The sequence below is a fragment of the Alnus glutinosa genome, chromosome 13 (genome assembly GCF_958979055.1).
Source record: "Alnus glutinosa chromosome 13, dhAlnGlut1.1, whole genome shotgun sequence".
In the NCBI taxonomy this organism is placed as follows: domain Eukaryota; kingdom Viridiplantae; phylum Streptophyta; class Magnoliopsida; order Fagales; family Betulaceae; genus Alnus; species Alnus glutinosa.
This window is the reverse complement of record NC_084898.1, coordinates 6,977,189-6,998,904: the sequence shown is the minus strand read 5'-3', so window position 1 is coordinate 6,998,904 and position 21,716 is coordinate 6,977,189. Positions and strand designations below refer to the sequence as shown.

The 21,716-nt window shown below is 36.7% G+C and overlaps 2 protein-coding genes across 6 annotated transcripts in view; both read left to right on the top strand.

Annotated features, from left to right (window-relative positions):
* LOC133853761 (cation/H(+) antiporter 18-like) overlaps positions 1 to 11,464 on the top strand; it is a 33,157-nt gene extending 21,693 nt beyond the window's left edge. Inside the window, exons 1-4 of one of the 3 annotated variants that reach the window (XM_062289780.1) lie at positions 6,399 to 6,518; positions 8,091 to 8,304; positions 8,996 to 9,997; positions 10,130 to 11,464. In XM_062289780.1, the coding sequence (XP_062145764.1) occupies positions 8,101 to 8,304; positions 8,996 to 9,997; positions 10,130 to 11,368 (2,445 nt within the window). In that variant the 5' untranslated portion in view covers positions 6,399 to 6,518; positions 8,091 to 8,100 and the 3' untranslated portion in view covers positions 11,369 to 11,464. Of the gene's footprint in view, positions 1 to 6,398; positions 6,519 to 7,821; positions 7,951 to 8,052; positions 8,305 to 8,995; positions 9,998 to 10,129 lie in introns of those variants that run through there. The other 2 variants (XM_062289781.1, XM_062289779.1) reach the window with 2 other exon arrangements.
* The window catches only part of LOC133853762 (cation/H(+) antiporter 18-like), a 72,734-nt gene that overhangs the window by 21,673 nt on the left and 29,345 nt on the right, over positions 1 to 21,716 (top strand). The window contains exon 1 of one of the 3 annotated variants that reach the window (XM_062289785.1): positions 6,405 to 6,518. The exons of 1 other annotated variant lie outside the window; for it this stretch is intronic. The gene's annotated coding sequence lies outside the window, so the exon portion shown is untranslated. Of the gene's footprint in view, positions 1 to 6,404; positions 6,519 to 7,830; positions 7,951 to 21,716 lie in introns of those variants that run through there. One more of the 3 variants, XM_062289784.1, reaches the window with a different exon arrangement.

The window sequence follows — 21,716 nt, the reverse complement described above, 5'->3', positions numbered from 1 at the left end:
AAGTGAAATAGGATAAAGGTGTAGTTTTTAACATTACTCTTTATTTAAAGCACTTTCATATTAGTTTGGATAAATTGAGCACATCTCTACTACTAGAGATTAGAATAACTAGTAGTGTTTTTATTCCATTTTATTGAGTACATTGCCTTATAACGGGCACGAATCGTACAACGGTACAAGGGAATTCCAAAAGAAGTGCCCTGAACTTGAATTGTAACAGAAGGGCATTTACCCGAACAAGATAAGGTATCCCCATTAGCCACCTGAACCTTCATATTCAAAGGAATTATCTCACCCAAAGACAACTTAGGAACAACAATGAAATTGTGGGTACTACCGGAGTCAATGAGAATGACTACCCGATGATTGTGAATCCATCCAACTAATCGCATGGTCTTAGGGGCCACAGAACCCGAAATGGCATGGAGGGAAATTTCGAATTCCACAACCTCCTGAATAAGAGGTTCGGTCATAGGTTCCACTGGTTCAACTATTTCTACAGACGGACAATCCTCTGAATCCTCAGTAGTAAATTCATGAGCATGTAACAAGTAAGCTTAGGAGACATACATACATGGGCTTGGTGCCAGCGTTCATCACCGTTGTAGCAGAGTTCTTTTTCACGGTGCTCGCACATTTGTGCCGGGGAGATGCGCTGAATAATAACAACCGGATTAGGACGAGAGGAAAAAGAGGAATTGGGAGCCCCACTCGACAAGCTAGGAGAGGCAGCTTGCTGACTCCAAGTCGACTGCCTACTATAGGAAGTAGAGGGAAGTTGCGGTTTGAAAGGCTTCCGGCCACTAACCAAGTATTCCTCCTGGAGCTTTGCGAGCCCAAAAGCGGCGACCAAATTTCGCGGGAAAATCTATAATGGGAGACGGATTTCATCCTTGGGTCCAGTGAGAAAGCAACTCAGTTTATACTTATCCGAGAGACCCCAAAGGCGGTTGGACAAAGATTCAAACTGAGAGGTATACTCGGCCACTGTGGACGACTGACACAGCTTCACCAACGATTCCATAGGATCGTCGTAAGCAGGTCCAAACCGAACCAATAGAGCTTGGGTAAAATCATCCCACGTAGGAAATTGACCATCCTTGTCCGTGTTTTGAAACCACACGAGGGCCTCTCCCTATATGGAAAGAAGCCATGCGGACTCACTGGTAAAGGGGAGTGTGATAATAGTCGAAGAATTGATTCACCTTGTACGTCCAAGCCTCCAGATTATCACCATCGAAGCGAGGGAAGTCAAGTCGGACTGGGCGAGGATGCATGGGACTGTCGTTTCGAGGATTATCACCGAAATCATCCTCCTGGTACCAATGATCCTCCCGGTCATCACGGCGGTCCTGGTCAAAACAACGTTGGCCTCCTAATTGATATGGTCATCACGGTGATCCTACTCAAAACGATGACGATCCTCCCGATCATCACGTCGTTTAGGGCCCTAAGGACCTATCTGTTTGGCAGAAATGGAGGTGGAGGTCCCCTATCGCGACGCTCCGAAGGCCGGTCAGGAATTTGACCATTTTGGGTCTAAAGAACGGTATGAAGAAGGTCGGTGAAGTTATCAAGTTTTTGTTCCAACATAGCGTTGAAGGTCTGTTGCTAAGTGTTAACAGCCTGTTGGTGGGTGTGAAAATCGTGAAATTCTTTGACAGAGTCTTGGAAACAGAGAAGATGGGAATTTTTTTTTTTTGAGGTGGCAGGTGAAGAAGACAGGGAAAGGAGCGGTGGGCTCTGATACCACTTGTAAGGTTCTAGGCCTAAAAGTAATGGAAATAACAACACCACAAGATAAAATCGAAGAAATTCAAGGAAGAAGATGAAGAAAATTGCAATGGATATTCACTAAGGAAGCTACAGGCGCTTGGAGAGGCCCAATCTCTTTGAGGGAAACAGTTATCTCAATATTCTTTTTCTTACATTCTCTCCCAATGATCTCTTCCTAAATACCCGCTGGAAAAGCATCAGCTGAGAATCTATCCTCAACCGAAAACTACAGCTGTCCTAACAACAAAGCGAATAAGAAAACGGTCTAAAGCACAGGTGGATGCTATACAGGGTATCAAACGCCCATAACCGAAAACATGCAAGAAAACAACATAACGATTGTTGAAATACCCAAAATACAAAGGAGAAAAACTAGCTCACAATTCTACTAGAAGCTTCTACCCTTTTCTACTGCTGAAGATAGAATAAAGCTCCACCACACGCGTCATCCCTATTACTCCACCGTAGGTGAGTGGCACCACCACCCTTACGTCGGCATGCCCATAACAAGAGCAGGGACCAATTTGTCAATTTTGCGTATCATGGTGAGTTCTCAGTCACTTTTTTGTACCCCAAATAGCTATTGGCAACTTAGTGAAGCCCTAAAGATTGATTTTGCATTTTTTTTTTTCTATTTATATAAGAAAAATGCTAAAACCACACTCTTATCCAATGGGCTGACATGGCTATGACTATAAGTCTTTGGATTTTTTCTTTTTCTTTTTTAATTTTTTTTAAATAGTTAATACAAGGGTTAATAGCACTACTACATCAGCTTAATCAAATGAAAATAGGTTGAAGGTGTAGTGTTTAACATTATTCTTTATTTAAAACACTTTCATATTAGTTTAGATTAATTGAGCACATCTCTACTACTAGATATTAGAATAACTAGTGGTGTTTTTATTCCATTTTATTGAGTTTCCTTATAACGGGTACGAATCTTACAAGGGAATTCCAAAACAAAATAGGGATGTGTCTTTAAAAGTTTGAATGATATCAACAATACAATGAGGAAATTGTCCAAGTAGGAGAATGACAACTCTTTCCTTTTCTAAATTCCTAATTCAAGTTGGAAAAAGGACTGCTGCAGTGTACTTTTCGCCCGAGTGCTCTCAAGCCCAAGGGAATTGCGTTCGAGCCTATGTGCGCCTAGGTGATGAGGCGCTCAAGCGTAGGTGCGCTCGAGCCCATGAATAATATTAATTTAAGTACAACGTTCTACATGAATAATATCAGCAATACAATGAAGAAATTTCTCAGTGAATACCCGTTCCTCACTATCTTAGGGCTTCCTTCGCTAGATTGTGGGCAGTCCCTTGGCGATTCGCCGGATATGAATGACCTTCCACCTTTTGAGACCGTTTAAGACCCCACAAGTCTTCTCAATTAAATGACCATATTTACTTCAATTACAACATTCGTTTCGCAGGGCCTGCACAATTTGAAGAGCATCTCCTTCTAGTTCCACCCATTGATGCTCTAGTTCACTACAGAACAAAGCGGTTTGCCAAGTTGTAGTGGCTTCAGCAATAATAGGGTCAGTAACAGGATCTTTAGGAGCTAACAAGGTAACCAAGACCTCACCCTGATAATTTCGAATAATAGCCCCAATACCCATCTTTCGGTTGTCTTTGTCCACAGTCGCATCCCAATTGACAGTTTTTGCATTTTTTATTAAGTTTATATGACTTCTTTAATGAAAAGTATATTCCTTTTACAAAAGCTTTAATAAATAATTTCGCATTGTGGAATAGGATCCTCTACAATTATTTGCCCGAGTTGGAGGATTTCGGGCAGGTGATTGTGAGAGACCATTTATAGGACCCACCCGACCAAATAAAAATTGAGTTGCCCAACCACTTGTCCGGTCAGGTAGGTCCCATAAGTAGTCTCTTACAATCACTTGTTCAAATTTTTTCAAATAATTGCAGATGATCCTTATGTTATGATAATAAAGTGTAAGGGATTAGCATGCCATAGTATCTACTTTTATTGTGAAGTCAGTGTTGTATTAGGAGTACTTAGTTAGTATCTATTCTTATATTTTATTAAATGTTAGTGTTGCAGTCAGATTACATATGGTAGTCATGTAGTTAATTACATATTGTAGTCTTGTAGTTTGCTTTATCTTTGTTATTAGTATCATTGTGGTATTAGAATTAAAAGTTAGAGTCAGTTGGGTTGAAACACTACGGTGCATTTATTTGCGTGTAAGAGGTGAAACTCTAATTCGTATAGGAGTTATCTCCTAGCCGAGTGTGAGTTATCTTCAAGTAGGTGTTATTAAGGAGTTTTACTCTAAATCTAAATCTTGTATTCCTGACATTCTATTTAAACGATGTTCCTTATATTTGAAAAGGTCTAGATTCCTTCAAAATCGAAAAGTTACGCAACACCTTATCCTTGGCATCGTAGAGATTTAAGCATAATCTAACTTAAATTGAATGGCGTATCAATGCATGTCATGATCCAATTAATGTAATTTTATGTATAAGTGAGCGAACTAATTATTGAAACATATATATCTCGATTGGATATGCACGGATACGAGGATCTAAATCATCTAATAGCCACTAATATAGGAAGTGAATAGAAAAATAAAGATTTGGAGATCCTCTAATAGCCACTAATATAGGAAGTGAATAGAAAATAAAGATTTGGAGATCCTCTAATAGCCACTAATATAGGAAGTGAATAGAAAAATAAAGATTTGGCTTGAAAATTAAAGCATATCTATTGTAACTTTTTTTAATAGTTCAGATCTAATTTTATACTTTTTAATGAAAAATTTAAAATTAAATCTAGACCTTTAAAAAAAAGTAAATCAAATGTGCGGCAATTTTATTTTTTTTTCATTAAAAAAAATTATTCTTATTATTACAGTACCTAAGCCAAATTTTAAAAATTCAACCTTGTAAAAGAAAATATAAATGATCTTAAATTTATTGATTTGTGCACAAATATCGTTGGCAAAATTCTTCTTTAAAACCTATGTATCATACAAAGAATAAAGATATCAATAATTGGAATAAAATAAGAATAATGCTAAAAATTACATTTTTATTTGAATAGGGTTTTCGTTAAACTGTGTTGAAAGAAACTCATTTTGAAATAGTAAGGACAAAATTGAAAGAAATTTTATTTAAAAAGCATTTGTCACTTAAGCATGTGCTTTTTCACAAGCAAAATGGACACATAATATCTTATTAGTTTGGATTGGAGGAACTTTTTCAAACCTAGTTTGGAGGAATGTGGCAATCTCAACCAATCTTTAAATTTTTTTTTTTTTTTTTTTAATAAGGATTTATCAAATGGTTAGTTGTAACTGTCATATCAGCATTATAAGATAACTGTGAGATAAAAATGTGATTTCTAGCATCACCCATAAAATAAACTTCTCTTTAGGAAAATTGATACTCTCACCTTTTTTGTCAAATTTTTTTTTAAAAAAAATTAATAATGTTATTCTGACCACATTCTAGTTATCTTTTAGTTTCTCATGCAGCACCTTTTTTTTTTTTTTTTTTTTTTTTTTTTTTTTTTTATACTAATTAATAATATGTCCGTTGGGGATATGAATTACAAGTAGACTCCATTCAAGCAGCCTCTATATAGAAGGTAATAAGACAATCATATGAAAATCACCGTTATAAGGAAAGCAAATCAATGATCTTCTGCATGTGGAAATTATACACCTTCATCAATTCTTAAATGGTCATTAGTACGATCCACATGTTAAATAACATTTAACAAGAAAAACCACATCTTATTAATTAGTATCAAAGCTATACTATATTGAACAAGAGCCTCTCCTATAAAAGGAGGTACACTCCACATACGACGGATTAGGATTGTCTACACTTATTCGCTTGAATTTGAAAGAATTCGAGTAGGTGATTGTGAGAGACCACTTATGGGACCAACCTGACCAAATAAAAGTTGGAATGCCCAACTACATATCCAGTCAGGTGAATCCTATAAATGATTCCCATAATCACCTGCCAGAATTCTCTCAAATTCGGACAAATAATTTTAAACGATCTTAATCTCATGTACAACACATTATATTCTCTCTCCCTCGTTTTCTATTCAATTTTCTCAAAAAATATAAAAAAATACTATCTTAAGCATCGAAGTTTCTATAGTCCTCGGAGGCAGTAAATAATGATCCATTGAAAATAATAAATAAAAAATAAAAAGTCAACGACTTGTTCCACTTTTTCTTTTTTTCTTTTTTGGCCACGCAACTTTAAAACAAAAAAACAAACAAAAGTCAATGATTCCTTAAACTATTGAGATAAGAGTTGGAGGGCGGAGATAAAGCCCCGAAGCCAATAATGATGAATGGAAAATATTTGTTTTATAATATTTACCAAACTACCCCCATAGAGAAAAAGAATGGCAAACATTATTAGTAATTTCATGCAATTTCGTGGCTATACATATATATATATATATATATATATATATATATATATATATTGCGCGCGGATTATGAAGTGCTCTATCTCAACCTGTTTGCATCAAGTCTTCGTTTCCTTTAATTTGTTCGATCTTCACTCTCTGGAGATCAGCTTTTCTCAACTCCCAAACACCATCCATTTGTTTCCTGATCTGTCCTCAATCGGCGTTGTTAAGAAATTACGTACACCGGAGTCCCAAACTAAATGTAGTAGGCTGGGCACGAACGGTATCGTACGTACGTCCGTCGTCGGAGTTTTTTGGGGACCAAGATCCAGGTGACACGTCTCTATCTTTCTCTTGGACGTGTTTGGATGCCGAGAAATCTCCTGGGAACATGGACATGCAATATACAAGGAGATATATAGTATAGTATAGTACTCAATGCGTCCAAGTTTCGGTTCTTTTGATCCCGTCGTTTCTCGGCAACCAAACGGGTCGTACTACTTTTTCTTTTCCTCTTTCCCAATGAAATTGAAGTGGGATACCAAAATTTCTGTGCTTTCTTGGTTTTCTAGGGTTTTTTTTTTTTTTTTTTTTTTTTTTTTTTTTTTTTTTTTTTTTTTTTTTTTTTTCACTTGGGTATGTCTGGGAAAATTGATAATTTCACTTCGTTTATGCATTGAGACGACGTCGCAGCGCTACGATAGGAGTTGTAAATTTCATGGGAGGTACAGGGGCATTTTCGTCCCCAGCAAACCAACCGTGCTATTTCAGCGGGATGAGGATATCCTACCATTTTAAAAGAATTTGAGGTTCTCAAATTTCTTTAAAATTATGCATTTTTTACATTGAAATGACGTGAAAAATATTACATATTAAAAATATGACATGTTAACAATGAAATAAAAAAAAATTATTCCTAAAAGTTTTTTTTTAACACTTTATATTGTATAAAAGTTTGAGCAAAAAACTATCTTTTGATTTAATATAAGAGAAACGTCTTTTCAAAAGCGAAGAAAAAGCCAATTGAAATGATTTTTTTTTTTTTTTGGTTTTATTGTTATAAATATGTCATATCTTTAATATGCAGCATTTTTCATGTCATTTCAATGTAAAAATTGGCTTGATTTTAAAGAAATTTGAGAATTCTAATTTTTTTTAAAATTGTAGAGAATTCTAATCCATTTCGACGATAGTTGCGCTTGTTACGTGTGAAAGTCTAAAAGTCACGTCCCATCAAGTTGAATTAATAATAGTATTTAATTTTTTTTTGTACAAAAAATAAAAAAATAATGATATTTAATTTTTCTTGGTCAAGTGTTTGACTGTTGGTATAAAAATAAAAATAAAAAATTAGAATAGCTTTGGGAGATCCTTGTTTGGTTGCTAAGAAAGTCAAGAAATATCTAGGGGATATTTGGAACTTCTTTTTTAAAAAAAAAGAAAAAAAATTAGAAATCATGTTTGGGTCATCTTTGTTTCTTTTCCACCCAATTTAAAAATATATATGTATATTTATAAAAAAAATTAAAAAAATATATATTTACCGTATAACAATATATTTATTATACATATACCATTAAATAGACATGGAAAAGACTAATATATACGTTCCTAAACAATCCAAGAATTAGAAATTTTTGGTCGGTCTAAAATTGAGGTGGCAACAAAAAATCATGCCGTGACACGCAACCACGTGTCCAAGTGCCACCCAACAATGTGCCTCATGATCCTACCACGTCTCTGTATCCTGGCACACTAATTAAGGTTGGACTCTGATTGAATTTATTCTTAAATACACAGGTCGCAGGAGAGTTGTTATTGCCCCACGACGATTTGTTTTATATTAAAAAGTATTTCTTGATGCAGGAGATAATCTGAGAATTGGGTTTGATTAAATGCTGCAGGAAAAAAAAAATGGCTGGCGCCAATGCCACAGTTACAAGCTCGTGTCCAGCAGCCATGAAGGCAACATCAAACGGGGTGTTCCAGGGAGATAATCCTCTTGATTTTGCACTCCCTCTTGCCATCTTGCAGATATGTATTGTAGTTGTACTCACGCGTGTTCTGGCTTTTCTTTTAAGGCCATTGAGACAGCCTCGCGTCATTGCTGAGATTGTTGTAAGTTAATTATTCTTTTTTCTTGTTTGTTTATATTATAATATAATGAGTTGCTGTTTGGTCAGTTTGCATTTGTGCTGTCTTTCTATTTGATAACTAGCTAAGCATTTCATGCACGTACGTTTCCTTGAGTTTTTTATATATTGTTTTCTTTAATTTGCCTCGATCTGTAATTGAATATTTTAAACTGTAGTCTCTTTCACTGTCTTTTTGATTAATCGATTACTGCAATGGAGGTTTTGGAAATCTTCTCATCTTTGGCTCACCAGGGATTGTCGATGTGTATTGATAAGAGGTTTTCATGCATATTACCAAATGATATGTTGCATAAGAAACAGTATTGGATTTGATTCAAATTGAAACTAAAAAAAAAAGAAAAAGAGTAGAACTGATCCAAAACCTGTTGCAGTACTACTGCCTCTAAACTTAATTAGATGATTAGATGGCGTATATATATATATGAGTTCTAATTTGCAAAGAGGACTTGATGAGAACAAGTGGGAGTGTTTACTTTGAGTCTTAGTTAAGGTAGATAAGGGCTTAGTTATCTTAATTTTCACAACTCTTGGTGCTTGTTATGTCTCCAGAACTTCCAAATCTTCATCTGTTATTAGTGAAAAACTGGAGTTGGGATGCTGTTCTAGGAAATTCACACCACTATGGTGTTTGACTTCTGTTGCTTTTTTGGCAGGGTGGAATATTACTTGGCCCGTCCGCGCTAGGTCGAAACAAACACTATCTAAATGCAATTTTTCCATCTAGAAGCCTCACAGTGTTGGATACTTTAGCCAATCTGGGTCTCCTCTTCTTTTTATTCCTTGTAGGCCTAGAGTTAGACCTAAAGTCCCTCCGCCAGACTGGAAAGAAAGCTTTAAGCATAGCTATTGTAGGAGTTAGCCTTCCCTTTGCATTAGGAATTGGAACCTCATTTGTCTTCCGAGGAACTATTTCCAAAGGAGTAAATGAAGCCCCATTTCTTGTATTCATGGGGGTGGCCCTTTCTATTACTGCATTTCCAGTCTTGGCCCGTATTTTGGCTGAACTCAAGCTATTGACCACTGATGTTGGCCGAATGGCCATGTCTGCTGCAGCAGTCAATGATGTGGCTGCATGGATTCTACTTGCTCTTGCCATTGCCCTCTCCGGCACCGGCCGCTCTCCCCTGGTTTCGTTATGGGTTTTCTTGTGTGGGAGTGGTTTTGTTCTCTGTTGTATGTTCATTGTCCCACCAATCTTTAATTGGATGGCGCAGCGTTGCCTTGAGGGCGAGCCTGTGAAAGAGTTGTATGTATGTGCTACTTTAGCTGGAGTTTTGGCAGCAGGGTTTGTCACTGATGCTATTGGAATTCATGCCCTCTTTGGTGCATTTGTGGTTGGAGTAATGGTCCCAAAAGAAGGGCCATTTGCAGGTGCTCTTGTGGAAAAAGTTGAGGATCTTGTAACTGGTCTTCTCCTTCCTTTGTACTTCGTCTCAAGCGGATTGAAAACCAATGTAGCATCGATTCGAGGGCTACAATCATGGGGTCTCCTTGTACTAGTCATTTGTACAGCCTGTTTTGGGAAGATTCTTGGTACTGTTGCAGTCTCCCTCTCCTTTAGAGTACCTATTCCGGAGGCTCTGGCTCTGGGGTTCCTAATGAATACCAAAGGTTTGGTGGAACTCATTGTCCTCAACATTGGCAAAGACAGAAAGGTAAAATCATTTTTTGGCCACCTAACAGAAGGAGAAAAAAAAAAAAAAAAAAAATCAATGCTTTACCTTAACTGATGAGAATTGCAAAACCTTACCAATGATCCTAATCATTTTGGCTGATTTTTGTTACAGGTATTGAATGAGGAAACGTTTGCCATCATGGTTCTTATGGCTATCTTCACAACCTTCATGACAACACCTCTAGTTATGGCAGTATATAAGCCAGCTAAGAGAATGAGTAAAGCCATTTTCAAGCACAGAACAATCGAGGGAAATGATCCAAACACACAACTTCGGATTTTAGCCTGTTTCCACAGCACAAGAAACATACCATCGATTATTAATCTCATTGAGGCTTCACGTGGGACAGAGAAGAAGGGAGGACTCAGTGTCTATGCATTGCACCTCATGGAGCTAACCGAGAGGCCGTCTGCGATATTGATGGTTCACAAGGCAAGAAAAAACGGCTTACCCTTTTGGAATAAGAGCCGTCAATCAGGTTCCAATCAAGTTGTTGTTGCTTTTGAGGCCTTCCAGCAGCTAAGCCGAGTGTCCATTCGCCCAATGACAGCAATTTCTCCAATGAATAATATATACGAGGATATATGCACGAGTGCTGAGAGGAAAAGGGCAGAGATCATAATTCTCCCATTCCACAAGCACCAGAGGTTCGATGGAGCACTGGAGACAACTCGAACCGAGTTCCGTTCGGTCAACAGGAAGGTTCTCGAGCATGCACCATGCTCTGTCGGGATCTTTGTGGACCGTGGACTTGGTGGAAGCACCCAGGTTTCTGCAAGCAATGTTTCCCTAACCTTAACTGTTCTATTCTTTGGCGGCTGTGATGATCGTGAAGCTGTTGCTTACGGGGCTCGAATGGCGGAGCATCCTGGCAATAGTTTGACAGTTATTCACTTCTTAGCAAGTCCTGAGATTGCAGGGGAAATTGTTGAAGTTGATGTTGGTGATGGTGATGGCTCCAAAACTTCATCAGGAACAGGAGATGAAAGGTTTCTTGCTGAATTCAAGCAGAAGATTTTGAATAACAACTCAATCAAATTTGAAGAGAGGTTTGTAAGGAATGCTGCAGAAACTATCGATGCGGTTAGGGAAGTCGGTCGATGCAGTCTGTTTTTGGTTGGTCGGGTGCCTGAAGGCCAAGTAGCTGCATCTTTGAATGTTAAGAGTGACTGCTCTGAACTGGGGCCAGTAGGCAGCTTGTTGACTTCCCCGGATTTCTCAACTTCAGCGTCTGTGCTGGTGGTGCAACAGTATCATAGCCAGAGAGTTCTTACTCCATTGTCTTCGAGGAGTGTGTTGCCTGAGGAAGTTTCTGCTGTGTTGCCTGAGGAAGATTTAGAATCCAAGTGATTGGCTCTCTTTGGCCAAAAGGTTATCAGGCATTAAATTGTCACAGATTGCACTTTTGCAGGTCTTCAAGATATCTCACTTACTTTCTTTTTTGTCTTTTGGTCTTTAACAAGTCGTTTACCTCATTAGGTTCCAAAGAAATGGGCAAATTAAATGGCTAATTCAAGAATTCTCTTCATAATTTTCCCTAATAATTGCATTTGATTGTAGTATCTCTATTATTAAGAAATAGTAAGTAATAATTGCCTGATTGTCATCTTTTTAATACTAGGAGATTCTCCCATAATTATGGAATAAGTTCATTTCTAAAATAAGCTACAGTCTCCTCTATAAAAGGATGTAGGTGCCGTATGAAATCAATTGCTTTATGCAAGATTTGGAGGTTGATCCTATGAAGTGATCAATTGGAGGTCCGATCCTCTAGAAGCGGTTTGTTTATCCTTTTTATTTTCTGTGTTTTTAATCGATAAAAACCCTTGGGTTCCTATCATAGTTGTTCGATTTTCTTGCCCTTTTCTTATTTACTCAAATTTCATTAAACCAAAAAAAAAAAAAAAAAAAACCCTCATCCGAGGTTGGCGCGTGTTTGAATGGGGATGTGTAAGTCGTGTAGTGGTAGCTGATCAAAGTTGGTGGTGGTTGATCAGCTGGTTCAAATGTATTCAGTTGGGCTATTTCTTTTGTATTGTATCTTGTTTGGGGTTGGGTTTGTAACAATTAGCAGTTTGGTAGTAACCAAGTGAGTAGAAATCTTGTATAAATACAGGATAACTTCATAAAAAGGAATCGAACTTCCAAACGTCTCAAACTAGAGTATCCAAGTTTCCAAACGTCTCAATAAAGGGTAATCCGTTAGGATTTGCTATTAAATCCTTCCAAAATTTCCAAATACCCATGCATTCCATTCTATTTTCTTAATTCATGCATCTTAGTTAATCCCATTCAGCAATTTCACAATTTTCAAATCCGTATCCTTACTGACTTACTGTTAACATATCTCCTAGAGGCGGCACGCACCTAGCAACCAACCTCGCAAACAATTCTGCACTTCCCATATCAGCGACCGCAAATTGTGCTACAAAATATGCACAAGATTTAATTTGCACATCACATTGGACCACATATGGTAGCAGCTCCCACATATAGAGCTGCAGAATATGTCCAAGATTTTGACCAACCATGACAACTAGCCTAGCAATCTAAGATAGAAAGAAATCAACCACATCAGGCAAGAAGCATGCAACATTATTCAATTATGGTATGAAACGTGGTCTCCAAGTCAAATATGATCTCCATGGCAAGATAAAGCTCCAAGACCAGCGTGCCACTCAAGATCAAATCTACTGTAGAAGGGAAGGATCACATCATGGAATGGAAAGTCCAAGAACTAATCCTGCAAGAGAAAATCAATCTAAGTTTTCATTTGCTGTATTTCCAAACCCTATGAAGGCTGTGTATATAAAGCCACTCATCTCTTCATTCTAACTTAAGCTATTTGGATATATCAATCCATAATTTTTCATGGTATTAGAGCTCTTTTAGGCACACGCCAAATTCAATTTGATCCTACCTATCGCTTCATCATCCTCAAACCATGCTCCTACTGCACCTACGTACCTTCACCCCACCTAACACCAATCAAAATGCTTATCTTAAGATTGATAACAACAATTATCTCATGTGGTTGACTCAAGCCCTTCCTATACTGCGTCACCATGATCTGTTGGTTATTGTTGATGGCTCAGAACAGTGCCCTCAGAAATTCTTAGTCAATGATGAACAAAAGGAAGTCCTCAATCCAGAATTCATCATATGGAACATGAAGGATCAATATCTTCTAAGTGTGATCACATCCTCTCCCACTGAAAGTGTTTTAGCCACTGTCTATAAGGTGCACACATCCAAATAGGCACGGACATCCTTGGCAACCAAGTTTACCTCATAAACCAAGTCAATAATATATCATCTGAAGAAACAACTGTAGACACTATCTCAAGGATCAAATCCCTACTTCGTTTTTCTGCAGACTACCAAAAGCTTGACAAATCAATTTACTGCCGCAGGTAATCCTATCACTGATGAAGAATTAATTTCTTTCATTATTAATGGGTTGAATCCACCCTTTACTAGTTTTATCACCACCTATTCATTAGAAACTTGAGAAAACCAGATCAGTTTGATGATTTCCAAGATGAGTTGCTCAGTCATGAGATGCTGCTTAACCAACAGCAAACCAAAGCCACCGACAGCTCCACATTTGCCTTGGCTGCACAGAGACCTACCAATTCTCAACTCTCCAAAGGCAAGTGACCTATGTACCCACCATCAAGGTATGCCCCTAGAAGCTATCACCAAAGGCCAAGCCATGGATTTCAAGCCATACCACATTATCATCAACACAGTAGGGGCCTTCATCCTTATAACAAACACAATCAGGGTACTCACTTCTCCCAGCAGCATCATCAAGGCCCTTCTCAGCCAAACCATTATCACAACCAGGGACACTTGCAGCCAAGCCACAGCATCTCTAGCAGACCACCCAATAGACTTTAGCACACGGTACCAAATAAATAATAAATACACAATGACAAATAATGACTTAAAAATTAAATGACAAGTGAATGATAGGGAAATACGAGTAATGCTAGAAGTCACTCTTGTGTCCCTCCAAAAATGATTTGCCTTTTAAAATCACCATTGATCTTGTGATTGATCGCTATTGAATTTTGATAAAGTGATGATTTTAAAAGCCACATCATTTTTAGAGGGACATAAAAATGACTTTTAGAATTACTCGAAATATACTGCTACGCTTGGCAATCAACTTTGCCTTTGGTTTCAGTTCTCCCAAATAATAAAAGTCAATCTCTTTTTAAAATTATTATTAAACAATTTTCTTTATTTTTTCTTTGACCCAAAAAAATATCAAATCTTAATTCCCATCAATTACTTCTTATTATTATTCAAACAAAAAATTCACAACATACCTCGTTACTAAACACACCTGATATTTAGAATTGTGTTGCATGTTTGAACACTACAACGCGGGTAGCTTATAGAAAAGGGATTGAGAGACTTGCCAATTTCAAATAGTTTGGGATAAGTCAATTAACTCTACTAGATCAGGTTAAAAAAAAAAAATGATCTGAAGTTGATCTATTCAATTACTCTGGATTTGGTCACTTTCTCATAGTCAAACTATGAAAAATGCAAGCCACAACTCTTTTTATTTTTCCCTATCGATCCATTCCGTAAGGGAGAGAGAGAGAGAGAGAGAGAGAGAGAGAGAGAGAAAGGAAGAGTCGTCTAGGTCTTGCCTGAATAATGCGCAATAAATAATTGGAGAATCTTGATTAAGGAAATAACAAAGACATATATAATCTTGGCTCTTTTTGTTCATACGTTTTGAAAATATTTTTGGGATAAATATAAAAAAAGTCCTATGAACCGACAGATGTGATAATACGTCAAACCACCGGTTTCTAAAAAATAAGTCACTTCGTTAGGGTTGGCCGTTAGGGTTGATGGAAAAGTGCCCTTTTTTATTTATTTTTTATTTGTTTTCTCTTTTTCTTTCTCTTACCATAATACTCTTCTTTTGTTCAAAATCCAAATTAAAAATTTAATTAAAAAAGCTAAACTAAACTAAGCTAACAAAATATATATATATTTTTTTTAAAAACAACCCAAAGGTTGGCCGAATTACCCCATGAAGGATTGTGGATAGGCCGCCAAAAATAGAGGAGGGGTGGCCAGCAAGCCACTCCCAGCTAGCCCATGAGAGGCGGCTGAATCAGTTTCTTACCTTGCATGCATCTCGATCTAGCATGTGCAAAATGCAAAATGCGCAACCAATTAATGAGTTATATTATCATACGTTAAAATGCATGATTAATCGATAGACCATGTTTCTTAATTTGTAGCAATGATTCTGCAGAAAATCTTTGTACAAGCAATTATAACTCAATTTAATCCCAAAGTGGTGGCCTAGTGGTTAAAGCTTGAAGCTTCACTACAAAAAACTTTGATTTTAGCCAAGTGGCTACAGTACCCAGTACTGTAGCCACATGGTGATTTTGCTGCGTGGAAGCTTACCACGTCGCTATTTCGCTATGTGGATAATATACCACGTAGCTAAATGCTTTGGGTAAGTAATTAGCCACATGAATTTTTACCAAGTCGCTAATTAGCCACGTGGCTAATTTATTAAAATTATTTTAATTTATTTTAAGATTTAAAATTTTAGCCACTTATTTATAGGCCACGTTGCTAATTGGCCACGTGGCACATCAACCACGTGGATAATTATCATTAATTGCTAAAACTTCCCTCCGATCCATTTCTAATTTCCTTCCTCTTTATCTCTCTCGTTATTACTTTTTTTAATTTCCCCCGCCCCCTTTTTTAACTATTCTTTTCATTTTCTTCCTTCTTTCCCTTTTTCCCACGCAGGCATTTCCTTCTTCTCATTTTTTTTTCTTCCTATTCTTCACACAGAGAGGGAGATGGAAGAGGGAGACCGAGAGAGCTGGAGAGAGAGAACTGGAGTGATTCTGAGATAGAGCTGTGGTCGACGACGGCGCTGGAGTTCGAAGGGTCACGGCCCAACGCCGATGAAGCCAAATGGGTGTTTTCCAGCGTTTTTTGGGTTTTTTTTTTCCTACTGTTTCTTTGAGTTCTCTTATCTGAAAGTTGGTTTTTTTTTTTTTTTTTTTTTTTTTTTTTTATAGTTTCATTTCGCTTCGTCTCCGGTAAATATGCATATCCACCGGTAAAACGGAACGACGACGTGGTGATTTTTGGTTTTTGTTGGTGATGCGGTCGACGAGGGATTTTTTGGATTGGATTTCATGGCAGAAGGAAGGGGAAGATTTCGCTGGCCTTGAAGAAGTTTCCGGCGTGGGGAAAAAAAAAAAAGAAAAAAGAAAAAAGGAGTTTCCGGCGAGGGCAGAAAGAAAATACCCGTGAAAAAAAAAAACATATATGATTTTAGTGAAGTGGGTAAGTTCCAAGTGGCTAAAAGTACTTAATTTTATTTATTTATTCTTTTTTTAAAAAAATATTATAAAATGCATTTAGCCATGTGTGAGTGGCACATGGCTAAAAGCCACGTTGCTAAATTACTACATGTATAAAAATCCACGTTGCTAAGTGACATTTAGCAACAACCGAATTAACCACGTGGGACCCACATGGTTAACTGGACGTGGCTAGCAATTAGAGACGTGGATGACCCTCATCCACGTGACTAACTGCATGTGGCTAAAATCAAAGTTTTTTGTAGTGCTTCTAGAGATATTATCTCTTGATGTCTCGAGTTCGAGACTTACTAGGTGCTACATTTCTTTTGGAGCCAGCCATCCGGACATAACCCGCGTTTCAAGGCTTCATTCTTATAGTGGCGCTGAGAATGGGACTAGGGAATAGTCTGCGAATCATGACTGAGCCTCTACGCTCGGAAGCCTACCACTAAAACTTGGCGACGGTGGAGCAATCATGAGGCTCATCTTCCCTTTCATCATAAAGCTCATCTTTTGTTCTATTAAAAACAGCAAACAAAAGACTATAATTGCTAAAACGAAAAGCGCAAGCAAATTAATTGGGTGAATAGGATACTCACTGGTCGTGGTAGGGGACAGAATGGATAGGCAATGTTCATCATCCATCCATTAAAGGTTGTCTTCCTCATGGTATATTCTGGTGGGTTCACATGCTGATGCTAGCTTGTGGCGGAGGGAACACGTGTACGGTGGATGGATATTTGGATGAGTAATGTCATCATTAAGGCTATTGACAATGGAAGCACTTTTTAAAAAATTCGATTGGTGCACCAAGCTGACATAGATGATGTACAACGTGGAGTCGTCAACTCTATGGTTTTGTTTGGGTAACCTACCGGAAAAGAAAGTAAAAAAAAAAATCTGGTGCAAGCATGCAGATGATGATAAGTTTGGTCAATGGTATTAATTTTTTTCATCAACAACGTACCGTTGGATAAGAGAAAAGTTTTATCCAATGGTTGTCTTCTGCCGGTCTCACCTTTCTTTTTTGTACTCACAACACACACAAGCTAAGGCTCCCCTTGGAAAACGAAATTTGCACAGTGTCCGTCTGGTAAACTGCACTTCGGAAGTTGTTGGGTGTGGGAATGGGGCATCTGTACATTTCGATTTGATGGTATAGATGGGAACGTGGATGCTAAATCCAACATCCAACGGTTCTTACATCACAAGCCGCGTAAGTGTTTTACAAAGAGACAATTTTTTTGAATCTGACGTGTTGGACTTGTAAAATGCAATACTGAGCACCTCTTGTAATTCTAATCGTGCGTTGGAATTCAGATTAGTATTGCTTCAAAGCCGGGTTGAATTTGGGCTAGTATCGGGCAGAATTCGGGTTAAATACGGGTTGTATTCTAAATTTCGAATTTAAAAAACCATCCAAACAGGTTTTTGAAATATAATAATAATTTTATTTCAAAAATGGTGACACCCAGACATACCATAACTCTTTGTCATTTGAATAAAAGAGTCATGATTCAACAAAAGAAAATAGAAAAATAGAAGGATAATTAAGGAATGCAAATAATAGACTTTCTCTTTCTTTTTTTTTCTTTCTTTTTTTTAATGAGTAAAACAAGGGAAAATGATGGGATTAAGGCAGGTCTTTTTCACTTTTGGTTCTGACAGAAAAAAGTGAATGAAAGAGAGGTGAGAATACTTTCATAACAAAGATGAGAAGCGGCTCATTTGACATTAAGGAAAGGTAATCTCCTGGCAACAACAACAAGAATATATAACTCAGTCATGAGATGTAATAACCACAACCGCAACTACAACCATAAACAATTTCCTCGCCGCAACATCAAACTTCAATTTAATTGATCCAAGCAGGGGGGGCCGGGCAAGACCAAGAGTCTTCCAAAGCTTTATACGACCAAACCTTATAGTGAATGAATAGCAATAGACATCTGGATGTGGACAATCAAACTTTGCAGATTTGGCACATGCCTATTTATTTATAAGGAAATAATGAAATATATATATATATATATATATATATATATATATATATATATATATATATATATATATATATAATCAGTCTATAGGTTTCACTTAGTTGCAAATAACTCTTTGGACGCTACAAAAAGTGACGGAAAGATATATGTGATAAGCAAAATTAATAAATAGGTCTCCTCTACACTTAACTTCATTTGAAATTTTAACAGAACCTCGTGGTGCAATGTCAACATCAATAATATTGCGACACGTGTTTTTTATAATAAAAAAAAATTAAAGTAAAAAAAAAAAAAAAAAAAAAAGAAATTTAAGCCCAAATTGGCTTAGAAGGAATGGCCGGACCACCCCTAGTTTCAGCCAAAGCGGGTGGCCACCCCTATGGCCAATTTGGGGGTGGCGGACCGCCCTCTAAAAGTTTTTTTTTTTCCTATATATATATATATATATATATATATTAAAGGGGATATGTGTCGCAATATTAATGGTGCCGACGTAGTACTCTAACAGTTTTTGTCAAAATTTTGGATGGAAGTTGGGGGCATGGACCAATTTGTCAATTTTTCTTATCACAGTGAGTTCTCAGTCACTTTTTTGTATCCCAAATAGCTATTTGCAACTTAGTGAAGCCCCAAAGATTGATTTTGCATTTTTTTTTTCCTATTTATATAAGAAAAATGCTAAAAACCACACTCTTATCCAATGGATTAGTTTGGATAAATTGAGCACATCTCTACTACTAGAAATTAGAATAACTTGTGGTGCTTTTATTCCATTTTATTGAGTTGCCTTATAACGGGCACGAATCGTACAAGGGAATTCCAAAACAAAATAGGGATGTGTCTTTAAAAGTTTGAGACACTCCGGAATAGGTCATATTTATAACATTGTCTTTTCTTTTTTTTTAAAAAATATATATATATATATATATATATATATATATATATATATATATATATATATATATATATATATATATATATATATTTATGACATTGTCATTGGATGAAATGTTTTCGCAATTTTTTTAGATCGGCATTCTACAAATAATAACAATTTAAGCACATCGTTCTACATAGATAATATCAGCAATACAATGAGAAAATTCATTGATGAATACCCGCTCCTCACTAGGATAGAGGGCTTCATTTGCAAGATTGTGGGCAGTTTCATTGGCGATTCGTCGAATATGAGCAACACTCCACTGTTGGAGACCATTTAAGACCCCACAAGCCTCCTCAATTAAATGGTCATATTTACTCCAATTGAAGGAATTTGTGGATCAATACGATAACACTTTGCATACGAAGGTTGAGAAAGAGAATCTTGCTGATTTCAGTTCTTTTAATGTCACGATTTCATGTGTGAGTGAGTTTCCCTTTGAGATGCAATTTCAAAAGCTTCACACCCATGAAAAGTATAAAGAAGTCTAGAAGGAGATTAGAGATGTTCTGTTTTGTAGTAACTCTTTTAATAAATGAAGGTGGAATTAGTATATATCAAGTGATTGAACGGGTACGCATTAATGGTGCCTACATAAAAAAACTATGTTTTATTATTTACTATAATGAACCTTCGTGTGAATTGAACTGCAGTTGTTGCTGATTTAAATCAATAGGAATTTTGTGCAGACATGCCATATCCGTACTAACCACACTTGATGATGTTACATTGTTGCCGAAAAAATATTTTTTAAACCGATGGAGGAAGGATTTGAAGCGGTCATATAAGTTAATCAAAGAAGTTATGATCCCTTGAGTGGCAACCCTAGTGCAGATTGATATGCTGAACTGTCCAAAGATATGCTTGCGTTAGCTGCAATCACCGCACCAAATTTGGACCATTATATAGAAGTGAAAACAAATATTGCTATGCTAACTAAGAAATTTAGTGGTTAAAGCTATGAACAAAGTCCACCTTCCCAATAACTCCCAAGTGCATCTACTACTGGTAATTTGGCCATTGATTATATAGCGGTAGAGGTGTGTAGTCCTCACGTGGCTTGAACTAAAGGGAAACAAGCAACAAAAAGAAAGGTGTCTGAAGTTGAAAAAGCGGTGGTGAAAAAATCAAAAGGAAACAACAGACAGAGTGACACAAATCCCAAACAACAGAGTAAAAAAAAAACAAGTGAGTATTAAATTATGTGTATTACTTATGTGCACATAGTTGAATAGTATTTAATATTTTTTCTAACATACTTGAATCTTCTATTTATTGAAGACTTGCCAAAGATCGCTAGTAGATGAACTGGACACAAGTGAATATTTGTTGCCTTTTATAACTAATGTTCAGCATGTCCAAGTAATTGGAACTCAAAATAGTGTAATTACACAGGTATTCCATAGTTGTCTATTTGATTCGTATATATTTGTGAATAAGTTTATTTCCTATATGTCAATCCTGCGAAATATTTGTTTTAGCCCTTCAACAATCCACAATCATCAAGTCCTGTTGAAGGAGATCTCATTTACTTCTTGTAAATGTTAAGTTATTAAGCATTACTTGTGAAGTTAATATTCCATTGTTTTTTATTGCTTAACGTGATCTTATATGTTTCAGATGATATTATTGCTGACACTGGGTGCTTAAGTTGAATCTCCAAAATTGTCCAAGTGAGCGTATGGATTCTAGGCATCTCGCAGGCTATGAAGAAGCAGAAGAAGGATGTTGTTTTGAGTTGCAGTAAAATGGTTGTCTCACATGTTATTGCATATTTTACCCATCGCAGCATGCTACAATTGATTGAGTATATTTATTGAGCATATTTATTTTCTGTCATAAATGCTGATTTCCAATTGATTGAGTATATTTATTTTATGTTATAACATGGATGATTTGGTTGGCAAGCTGATATAGACAACAGTAAATCAATAGACTATGGTGAATTTCTAGCTGCTACTTTGCACATAAATAAGATAGAGAGAGAGGAGAATCTGACTGCAGCCTTCTCCTATTTTGACAAAGATGGTAGTGGTTATATCACCATTGATGAGCTTCAACAGGCTTTGTAACACTCCGTATTTTAAGATATTAAATAAAATATCTTAAAATATGATTTAAGGCCTAATAATAGGAATATCTTACATATGAATATTTGTGGAATAAATATTCATCAAGATAGATATAATGTCTTAAAATTGATCATGCGATTAAAGAATCGAACCTTTATTAGAAGCCGAAATCGATCGAGCGATTTAGTTATATAGGCGCTGAAACGGGTGAAAATTTGGCTAAGTATATTAGATCGATCGATTATTTTATAGTGTAAAAATTAGATCGATCGACTTACTGTTCAATTAGATCGATCGATTATTTCATAGTGTAAA